This window comes from Dasypus novemcinctus, chromosome 8 (assembly GCF_030445035.2).
Source record: "Dasypus novemcinctus isolate mDasNov1 chromosome 8, mDasNov1.1.hap2, whole genome shotgun sequence".
Taxonomy (NCBI): domain Eukaryota; kingdom Metazoa; phylum Chordata; class Mammalia; order Cingulata; family Dasypodidae; genus Dasypus; species Dasypus novemcinctus.
This window is the reverse complement of record NC_080680.1, coordinates 20,014,747-20,026,876: the sequence shown is the minus strand read 5'-3', so window position 1 is coordinate 20,026,876 and position 12,130 is coordinate 20,014,747. Positions and strand designations below refer to the sequence as shown.

At 36.5% G+C, this 12,130-nt stretch overlaps 1 protein-coding gene across 3 annotated transcripts in view; it reads right to left on the bottom strand.

The window, feature by feature from the left end:
* FANCC (FA complementation group C) overlaps positions 1-12,130 on the bottom strand; it is a 306,236-nt gene that overhangs the window by 93,725 nt on the left and 200,381 nt on the right. For all 3 annotated transcript variants that reach the window (XM_058301557.2, XM_058301558.2, XM_058301559.2), the window contains one exon: positions 10,608-10,672. In XM_058301557.2, the coding sequence (XP_058157540.1) occupies positions 10,608-10,672 (65 nt within the window). The remainder of the gene's footprint in view (positions 1-10,607; positions 10,673-12,130) is intronic.

Here is a 12,130-nt window from a genome sequence, read left to right as displayed (position 1 = left end):
TGGGGAATGAACCTGCCCCAGCAACTGGCATAATCTGGCACTAATGGAAGTTCTGCAGCCTTTCCAGCAAACACTCCTAACTGTGGTCAGGGGCGTTGAGACAGATTTCTGAATTGCTGTCTTCTTCTGCATAAGGGTGATAAGACGAACAGCACAAATAATTCTAAGAAAATTGTCTGAAAAGAGATAAAAGGAAAGAGTGCAAGAAGATGCTTTTTAAAAAAAAAAAAGAGGAAAAAATTCTCTGAAAAGGAATAAATATTAAGAAATCTAAGGCTGATTACAGATGATTAATTCTTCTTAAACTACTGCTGCTTTTTTGAAAACAAGATCCTGAGACAGGAAATAATTCCTTTATCATGAATACCACCTTTTTCTTTTCAGTATTTTACTAGATAATGTTTATTTTAGCTTTAAAAGCTTACATATAAAATACGACATAGAGGGAATAGAAAGAATAGTATAATATCAACTGCATATTTGCTGTCCAGATTTTACAAATACTAATATTTTTATTGATATTTATATTTGATATTTTTACAGACAAAGTACATTTCAAGTAGTTGAAGCAGCCTTCTCCCATCTCATTTCCTCCTCCCCTCCCCAGTAAGAAGTACTCTCCATAGTTGGTGTAGATACTTCCTTCATATGTATGGATTATTTTGAGAATTTTAAGAATTGATATAAGTAATAGCATATTGTGGATGCCTTTTTGCAACTTGCTTACTTCATTCCTCACTAAGGTTTTGAGGTTTATGTATTTGGATAATGTGGCTCCAGTTCATTTTAACTTCCATATATAATTCATTCTGTAAATATATTTATTCATTTCCGTACAAGTATACAGCAAAATTGAGTCTACCTTTCACAAACAGTTCTGTTCAATTCTCTTCCAACTACCAAACGGCTCTCCAAAGTGCTCATGCCTATTTGTGTTCCCATCTCACATTCCCATAATCTGATGGACGTCTCACTGATCTTGTAGTCTGCATTTTCCTGAAAACAAATGAGTCTAAAGAATTTTTAATGTTTATTATTCATTCAGTTTTCCTATTTCGTGAATGATCTGTTTATATTCCTTGACCTTTTCCATCCTGGAGAGTATGCCTCTTTATGATTGATTTGCAGGAGTTGCTTTCATATTTTTAATCCCAATGCTTTGTCAGTTTTATAGGTTGCAAACATTTCCTTAGCCTGTAGCTGGTCTTGTCTATTAATTAACAGTGTTTTTCTTCTGTTTTTTTTTGTTTGTTTGTTTTGTTTTTTTTAGTTTGGCTGGCTTGTTCTCAAATGATTTTTCTTTTCCTTAGTCACCAACTCTATGATAGATTTTGGGAGTTCAGTATAGGGATTATATACACATTGCATTCTGTTGATTTTTAAAGTCTCCTTTAAAAAATTCTTAATTATATTATTCAAAAGCTTCATTAGTCAACATTCATCTTACTGCTAAATCATGGTCTTTTTACTTGACATGTAATTTTAATATGGCAAAATACTTTCCAAATCAACTAGGTATTATTATTTTTAGTTATACTTTATATACCACATAATTCACCTATTTTAAATGTATAATTCAACGATTTTTAGTAAATTTACTGAGTTTGGCAACCATCACTATAAATGAGTTTTAGAACATTTCTATCACCTTGCTAAGAACCTTTGTGTTCAGTTGCAGGAAATCCCTGTTCCCATCTCCAGCCCCAGGCAACAACTAATCTATTTTCTGTCTCTATAGATTTGTCTTTTTTGGGCATTTAATATAATGGAATCATACAATATGCAGCCTTTTCTGATTGGCTTCTTTCATCAAGCATAATGTTTCTGAGGTTCACCCATGTTGCAGCATGAATCAGTAGTTTACTCAAACTTATTGATGAGCAATATTCCATTATATGGGTATACCACATTTTGTTTGTCCATTCATCAGCTGATGAACATCTGGGTTGTTTCCAAATGTTTCCAAACGCTCCATTTGGTTGTTTTGGCTATTTTGAATAGTGCTATGAACATCCATGTGTAAGTATTTGTGTGAACTTATGCTTTAATTTCATTTGGGTAGATGCCTGGGATTAAAATTGATAGGTCATATGGCAAACTTGGAATTAACTTTTAAAGAAATTGCCAGCTCTTCTCCAAAGTGGCTATAGCAACTTTTCACATTACTACCAGCAATACAAATGAGCATCTCCGTTTCTCCACATCCTTGCCAATATTACTTTTTATCCTTCTTTTTGATAAGTCATTCCAGTGGGTTCGAAATGGTATTTCATTGTAGTTTTAATTTCCATTTCCCTAATGACTAAGAATATTGAATGCTGAACATCTTTTCATGTGCTTATTTTCTATTTATATATACATATTTTTATCAAATGCATTTTCAAATCTTTTCCCATTTTTAAATTGGATTGCTTATCTTCTTCTTATTGACTTTTTTATATATTCTGGATACAAGTCCTTTTTTAAAATTTTTAAAAAAGATTTATTTATTTATTTATTTATTCCCCCCATCTGATTGTCTGTTCTCTGTGTCTATTTGCTGCGTCTTCTTTGTCGGTTTTTGTTGTTGTCAGTGGCATGGGAATCTGTGTTTCTTTTGGTTGCATCATCTTGTTGTGTCAGCTCTCTGGGTGTGTGGCGCCATTCCTGGGCAGGCTGCACTTTCTATGGTGCTGGAGGGCTCTCCTTACAGGATACACTCCTTGCGTGTGGGGCTCCCCTACGCAGGGGACACCCCTGCGTGGCACGGCACTCCTTGCGCGCATCAGCACTGTGCATGGGCCAGCTCCACACGGGTCAAGGAGGCCAGGGGTTTGAACTGTGGACCTCCCGTGTGGCAGACAGACCCCTAACCACTGAGCCAAATCTGCTGCCATGGATACGAGTCCTTTATCAGATACTCGATTTGAAAATATTTTCTTGTATTCTATGGTTCGTTTTTTCATTTTATAATGGAAAGGTTATGCTATTTATTTTTATTTGCTTATCCATTCACGTTTGTTGTTTTTTCTCTCTCCCCTTCTCCTCTCCCCCCGCCTCCCCGGTTGTCTGCTTTCTGTGTCCATTTGCTGTGTGTTCTTCTGGGACTACTTCTATCCTTATCAGTGGCACTGGGAATCTGTGTTTCTTTTTGTTGTGCCATCCTGCTGTGTCAGCTCTCCGTGTGTGTGGTGCCATTCTTGGGCAGGCTGCATTTTCTTTCATGCTGGGCAGCTCTCCTTAAGGGATGCACTCCTTGCACGTGGGTCTTCCCTACGTGGGGGACACCCCTGCATGGCATGACACTCCTTGTGCGCATCAGCACTGCACATGGGCCAGTTCCACACGGGTCAAGGAGGCCCAGGGTTTTAACCAGGGACCTCCCATGTGGTAGGTGAATGCCCTATCCATTGGGCCTAGTCCGCTTCCCTCCATTCACTTCTTGATAGTCATTTGGGTTGTTTCCAGTTTCGAACTATTATAAATAAAGCAGCTACACACATTTTGTATACAGGTATTTGTGAGAATTAATGCTTTCATTTGTCATGAGTATATATTGAAGCATCGAATTGGTGAGTCATATAAGTCTGTTTAACTTTATAATAAACTGCCACACAGTTTATCAAAGTAATTGTATCATTTCATGTTGTTACGAGCAGTGTATGAGAATTCCAGTTGTTAAACCTCTTCTCCAACACATGCTAAGATCAGTTTTTAAGTTTTAGCCATTTGATAAAATATACAGCGGAATCATATTTGATTTCATTTTGCATTTCCCTGATGACTAATGATATTGAGCATCTACTGATGTGCTACTGGCTATTCATTTATCTTCTTTGGGAACCGTCTGTTCTATCTTTTGCTCATTTGTTAATTGAATTGTATATCTTCCTCTTAAGTGTTATTTTTATATATCCTAGAGACCTGTCTTTTGATAGCCATATGTATTGTTAATGTCAATTTTGTTAGGTTCAGAGTTATATCTTTCCATCACTAATGACACTTTATCTCTAGTAATGTTTCTTCCCTTGAAGTTATTTTATGTGACATTAATACAGCCATAGAAGCTTGCTTTCATTAATATTTCCCTGTCACATACTTCTCCATATCTTTATATTCAATATTTTTCCACGCTTTAGGTGACTCCCAATTTTTTTGATAACTAAAAGTTAAACAGATTACTCCTGCCATCTTACTTTGTGTAATTTATTATGATTTTACTTTCTCTTTTTTCTTCTCATCTTTCAACTAGTTCTTTCTCTAGTTCCCTATTTCTCTCTAAAGTTTGAAAGTTATACATTGCATTTGTATTCTTTTAGTACTAACCTTTAACATTTTAAGGAATGCATTTCCTTACAAAATTTAAGTTTAATTTATATCCACCTCCCAAATGTTATAAGGACATAAGACACGTTGAGCATCAGAATTCCCTCTTTCAGGATTTATTTTCCTTCTTTCTGAAGGAAGAAATTCTTTAGTGAGAATCTCTAAAACTGTTTTTCTTTCACTCTCTTTAATAATAGTTTTAGCTGGTGTAGCAGTTTGATATTGTTTATGGATTATGTTTGTAAACTGGTCTGTTCCTCTGGGCATATTAGATTGTATTGGATTCAGAGGTTTCACTTTTACTTGATTAAACAATGATTGAGGCTTTAATTGGGCCACATTGGTAGGACATTGCCATTGCCTGTTTTCTCTGTGAAAACAACATGGCACAGGAGTTAGGTGCAGTTTTGAGCTGAAGCCCTGGGAAGTAAAAATGTAGGAGAAGAACACAGAGGAAAAGAGATGGCTCCATAGACACAGCAGAGGCCCTGGGAAGAGAAAGAGCCTGATAGTCTACAGTTGACCTTGTGGAGAGAAGAGAACAGCTGATCCCAGAGAGAAATGAGCCCTGGAAGAGAGACAAGACTTATCCCAGCCTACAGCTGATGTTGGAAGTAGCTGGGACCACGAGCCTTAAAAGGAAGAGGAAGCCTGTACACTTGCAGACATCAGCAGCCATCTTGCTCCAATACATGGCAAAAGACTTTGGTGAGGCAAGTATTTACACTTTATGGCCTGGTAACTGCAAGCTTCTACCCCAAATAAATACCCTTTTATAAAAGCCAATAGATTTCTGGTATTTTGCATCAGCATCCCTCTGACTGACTAATACAGCTGGTAATGGAATTCTAAGATGACAGACATTTTACCTCACATCTATGAATTTATTCCATTGCCTATATTCAAAATGATGAAGAAGTTTGATAAAAATCTAACAGACATAACTTTGCAAGTAAAATATTTTCTTTCTTGTTAAATGATTTTCTCTTTATTCTTCATTTTTCTCTTTGTTGGCTGGCATGTGATATGCCACTTTGATCTAAGGCCTCATGTTTTTCTTCATCCGGAAAATTTCTCAGCTACTATCTCTTTGAATGCTTCTCTCTCATCTTCTCTATCACCCCTTATGGAACTCTTCTTAAGTTTGTTAGAGTTTGTCATTTTCTCTTAACTTCTCTTTCATATGATCCATCTTCTAATCTTACGTCTTGGTACTGCATTCTGGTTACTTTCTATCTTCCATTTCACAAATTTTATCTTCAGCTGTATTTACTTTTTTTTTTTTTTAATTCCACTGACTCCATTTCTTTACTCTTTGGAGTTCCATTTGTTTCTTTTTGAAATCTGCCTGTTGTTTTTCTTTTCCAGAGTGAGTTGATATTTCTTTACAGTTTATATTCTTTTTTTAAAAAAATTAATTTATTTCTCTCCCCTTCTCCCCCCACCCCGGTTGTCTGTTCTGTGTGTCTATTTGCTGCGTCGTCTTCTTTTGTCCGCTTCTGTCGTTGTCAGTTGCACAGGAATCTATGTTTCTTTTTGTTGCATCATCTTGTTGTGTCAGCGCTCCATGTGAGCGGCACCATTCCTGGGCAGGCTGCACTTTCTTCTGCGCTAGGCAGCTCTCCTTACGGGGCACACACCTTGAGCATGGAGCTCCCATACGTGGGGGACACCCCTGCGTGGCATGGTACTCCCCGTGCGCATCAGCACTGCGCATGGGCCAGCTCCACATGGGTCAAGGAGGCCAGGGGTTTGAACCGCGGACTTCCCATGTGGTAGACGGACACCCTAACCACTGGGCCAAGTCCACCACCTATAATCTTTCTTAAAAATCCTATTTCATTCTTCAAAACATAGTTATTTTATAATCCCTTCTAGATTTTTCTATTACTTGCATTTCTTAAGGTGGTAGTTCTTTTTCATATTTTCTGGTTAGTTTCCTCACATGGTTTACATTTTTTTTTACTGTGAAATCATTCTCAGTGGCCCATCTTCCCCCACCCTGACCCCTCCCACCCAGATGCTCTTACAGTCCTGTGTACTTGAGATTATGGAAGCCTTCCTGATGTCAGTTTGCAGGGTTTCCACCAATCCTGGATCAGATTTTATGTTGGTTTCTTGGATTGCAATTTCTATAACATTTAGGGGAAACTGGACAAAACACTTAATCATGGTATGAGCTTGGGGCTCAAAATCTTGACCAGTATTCCACTGCCTCCCTGAGCCAGTAAGTGTTTCTTTAGATCAGGGGCTCTTAATCAGGGATCCATGAGCTTGAATTGAAATTCAAAAAAACATTATTCTTGTGAGCACGTGTTGGTGCGGGTATGACATATTTATCAAATAATACACAGTATATTGTGGACTTAGTAGGGGTGTTTGGGTTTCGCCTGACTAGCCTGACTAGCAAAGGGGAATGTAGAACAAAAAAGGTTAAGAACCCCTGCTTTAGATGAATTTTCAGAGAGATAGCAGCTCTCAGATTTTATGGAAGAGTTCAAGTGCTGGGTTGAAGATAGAATCCAAATTCCTTCTCCTGTCCCTGCTTGACTTGAAAATCTAGCCATTAGTTGCTATGGCCTCTATAAGGATCCACTGTGTTCTGGACTGCTGAAGAGTAAGTTTGAGCCCCACTCTCAGGTTTGGGTCCACTCTATAATTCTGTCAACTAGAGAGTCCTCTTCTTTGTAAACTCAGAGTCATTTATCTAAATGTGCACATTTGATAATTTTTCTATATTCATAATTCAATTCTTTCATTGTAAAATAGTCAAACATTTAGAAAAACAAAGATTATAAATAAATACCCATATACTAATATGCTCATTCTCCATATTCAATGAATGGTAACCTTTTATCAAATTTGCTCTTAATTTTTACTTCATTTTGCCCATGTTTCAAATTACTTAGAGTAACATCCTAATCTGTGGTTTTACAATATATATCAATCAGACAAGATTATTAGGTGGAAACATTCTATTGTATAAGGACTCAAATATCCCCAAATTAATTTATATATTTAGTATAATTTCAATCATAATGAAATCTTGACAAAATGATCTTAATGTTCAGCCTGAAGAATAAATACAGAATAAAAGCAAGGAAGCTATGATGGGACACTTATCCTATCAAATATCACAGTTTTACAAAAGTGGAATAATTCAATGAATATTGCAGTGTGACAGAAGTAATCAGACAATGAAAGAGAAGATCAAATCCAAGTATATAGGAGCCCATATTTAACATGATAAAAGTGGCATGTCATGATGAATTTCATTTCTTCAGAATAAAAAAAGGGGGAAAGGTGCTTAATTATTCAATAAGTGATGTTTCCTATTCAATAGATCCCTAGGTTACATTTTAAATCTAGATAATCTAAAATTTTGTATCTTGAAAGTCATACCTTAAAAGTGCCAGAAAAAGCAAACAAATAAATATTTATATAACCCTGGAATAGAGAAGAACCTTCAAAACATGACATAAAAAGCAATGATTAAGAGTGTAAGCTCTGAAGTCAGACAGGTAAGAGTTTAAATCTGACTCTGCCAAATATTAGATCTATAACCTTGGGGAAATTACTTAGCCTTCTGAGCTTCAGTTTTCTTATTTGTAAAAGGGAGGTAAAAATAGCACCAATATCTTATGTTTCTCATAAGGATTATGCTAGTCATGAATGTAATGCACCGGGAACAGTGTGAGTACTAAACATGTCATTATCATCCCGGAAAGAATTGATAAGCATACCTACATAAAAACATTTTAAACTTATATAGATTCTAAGCATATTATGAACACAATTAAGAGGGTAATGACAAGCTGGGGAAAATTTTTGCAAAGATACATTTTCAAAACAATACTATATAGTGCTGTCCATGCTATAAAGAAGTAAGCAGTACAAAATGGTGGAGGAGGGAGCTTGATAATTATCAAAAACTTTAGAAACTTAAATACCCTTTGACTCAGCCCTTTCATTTATCCAGTTCATAATGACAAAGTAATTAAGAAGGTGTACAAAAACTAGGTTTTAAAGAGCTTACTGAAGTGATCTACATAATAGCAACCAATAAAAAAAGATACAATCTAATGTCCAATAATTTAGTATATGTCTAAACATTTAGAACACGTGACTCTTTTCACTCAGAAAATCTATGCCAAGGAATTTATCCTACTGAAATACTTACAAAAGTCTCCCACAATAGATTAACATTGATACCCAACTGCGTCTTTGTGTTTGAGAAAAATCACAAAAAATTTCTTATCAACAGGGAACTGCTTAAATAAATGATGGTATAACCCATGCAATGTTTAAAAGCTATTTATTTAGAAACAATTAAGAATAATAACTTTGTAGATTATTTATTGACATGGAAAGAGCATCATGATTCAATGTTAACTGAAAAACGTAGGTTATAAGCAGAATGCACTCCCATTTCTGTTTTAAAAGACAAGGATGTGCTTATGGGGAGTGGGTATCTAAAATAAAATATCAAAGGGTTACACATCAAATATTTATCATGTCTTCTGGGTGGTGAAATAATGGGTTTATTTTATTATTTTTTATTACATTCTGATTTTTCTATAATAAACATCTTACTTATGTAAGTTATTTAAGAAAAAAAACACTGGGAAGACAGAATTACTGTATAGCATCCTTTGCTAGAATATATTATTTTATGACACAAAATCCACCTGGCTTGACTCTACAGGAAAAGTGTATCGTAACAAATAGTTGTATTATTTAAATATTTATTATTAGTCATTAATACATTATCTTATGACATCTGGCATAAAATATGTTATCAACTATAATATGCAGGCACTAAAATAAATATTTATTTAATAATAAATACTTATTATATACTTTTCCTGTAGAGTCAAGCAAAGTGGATTTTGTGTCATGAAGTAATGTATTCTAGTCAAGTATGTCAGGCACTGAGTAAAAATGAATATATCAGTAGTTCATTCTTTTTGTTTGCTGAGTAGTAGTCTACTGTATAGATATGTACAGTTTGCTACCCATTCCCAAGGTGGGGGTCATTTGCAGTGTTTCTGGTTAAGGCATTATGAATAAAGTTGCTATTAACATTGTGTAACTTTTTAAAAATCATATTCTCTTATTTAACCCCACGGCACCTGTACTTTCTCCTGTTACAGCCCTGACCTGCCCAGTCACTGTTATCTCTTTTCTTGGTCTTTAAGTACCTTACGGATGAGAAGCATGTTATGTAGCATTGTATCTGTACCACATAACCACACAAAACTACCTTGCATACAGCAGATACTCAGTGAATGCTTGCTGCAAGAACTAATGAAGGCAGCTATTACAAGGGCTGTAATAGCCTCTAACTCTGGCTTTCCCAACCTTGTTTTTATCCCTCCTGAGCACCTGAAATCCCTGTCCATGCCATGACAGGCATCACAACACCCCTCTCCTGTCTTGCCTTTGACAAAAGACCTCATTCTCCTGTGCTGCACAGATGTACCCTCCTTGAGTCCTCCTCGGTCTGTCTGCTCAGCATTCAGCCCCTCCATTTATTTTAAAGTAGACTCTGCTCTAAGGAATAGTTGCAAAGAATTCCTAAAGGCTGAGGGTAAAAAGCATTTCTAAAAGAGCTTTAATCGGTAATAGGTTTTACCAAAAAATCACCAACTCCTTTGGTACCCAGATTCTGTTTGTTAACGCTTTGTTAAAAATGAGATGCTCACCAATAAAAACAACTCTGAATTCTCTCACAGAGTGAAGAAACATTTTGTAATGCGATTGTCTTTCAATTTGTCTCAATCTACTTGATTTGTTTAGTCTGGATTTTGGAATATCATGTTTCTTAAAATAGGTCATATGTGCACATCAAATATGTTAACTATTCTAATTGTGTATATGACATACACACACACACACACACACACGGGGGTGCAGAGTGCAAGCACACACATGTATCCAGGCACGTTCTCTTCATACAGGGTGAAGAATCCCAAGGCAAGGCTGAGGACTTCTCTTTCTTTTGTATTCCCTACTGTAAATTTAAGGCTTTTTACTCAATAGACATTGCCTGATGTCAACAGACATTGCCTGATATCAATAGACATTGCCTGATTTGCTGCCTTTAAGAGGTGAGAGAATAGTGATTTTTTTTAAGTTTGAAAACTTCACCATTTACCATCTATTCCACTAAAAAATATACCATCACAGAGAATATAACCATAACTATTCGAAAATGCATTTACTAAGAATTATGAAAATTTTCTCTTAAATTCTGATACATTTTGAAACTTGACAAGAGGGATGTTTAGTTTAACACCTACCGCCTTTGAGTGTTAAATCCATTAAGATGATTCTCTCGGAGTTCAGACACTAATGATAAAACCATCTGTAAAACAAAGTCAGTGGCGGGTTAACTCACACGGCAAATAGGATTACATCAGTTCTATTTTGCTTGGTGTGAGTGATATTTCCGTCGCAATTCCCTCCTCAAACCCTCTCCTTATGTTTTACTTTGTTGAAGTGAAATGAATGAAGTGCCAAGTCACATTTACTAATAAATGGGACTTTATATTTAATGTCTAATATTCTACATTTCTATTTAGGCAAATGAACAATAGATCATTAATTTCCTAAGAATTAAAACCAAATTCATTTTTTAAAAAACATTTTAGAATGCGTTTATTTCTGCTTTCTTACTTTTTTTTTTAAAGGAAGTGTTGCCATGAGCATAAAAATGCAACCCCCAAGCTTGGGGTTCCTAAAGGTTAGGAGGGCCTGTGGCATGATTGTTTCTGGCTGCTGATGTGGGGAGGGCAAGAGCAGGGATGGGAAGACGAAATAGGAGGTCCCTGCAGCTGTGCAGAGACAGGTGACTCCCTTGGGAGTGGGTGGCAGCAGGGGGAAGGAGTCCAGGTGCAAGGAGGGATATTTGTGAGGTGGAATTAACAAGACTTGGGGCTCAGTTAGAGAAGGAAGAGGAGAATGAGCAGCAGGGCCAGGAAGACAGGCAGGTGGGTTAGTGGTGCCAGCCACTGCGCTGGGGGACGTGGACTGTTTCACAATGTACCAGTCAGGCTTTCCATTCAGCAGGTGGCAACACGGGGCTGGGGACTGGGGCTGGAGAAAGAAGTGGAGGTGCTGGGGGCTGGGCTAAGGAAGGCGGAGGGAGAAGGGGCTGCCAAGAAACATTAGGAGAGCAAGGTAAGGAGATGGGGATGGAGTGGCCAGAGGAAGGAGAGCCAGGAGGAAGAAGGAAAGTTCATGGAGAGAAAGCTCAAGTTCCTTATTTTTCAAAATGTTTTTCAAGAATAAAGTTTTCAAAAGATCAAAATGGGCATCAAACAATAAACATTTTTTTAGAAGAGTGTGTCAAGATCAGAAATTAAGATTTCTTGAATTTTACTAAAGTTTTTTAAGGCAAAAGAAAACAGCTTTAATACTAAGATGAAAACATATAATGCTATTTACAAGGTTATTTATTATTTGCCTTGCTTTAACATAAAATTCCAATCAGATTATTTTAAATATAAGATTTGTCCATTAGTACAAAGCTGTGTTTATAACGGTTAAAGAAACCTCCTCTCTCAAAAATCTTTGGTGAATAAATGGGATGTGAGAAACAGAGACAGAGAGACAGACAGATGGACACAGAGAGATAGAGAGAGATAGGCAGACAGAGAGAAAGGGAGTGGGGGGGAGGAGAGAGAAAGAGAGATTGATTGATTTAGTATACTCTCCCCTGGTTTCCTTCATCTTTCCCATAATCTCCCATCTCACACTTCTTCCTTACATGGCTATAAGTCCACTCAAGGTAACAAGAGATAAATACAGAAAAGTTAAACAT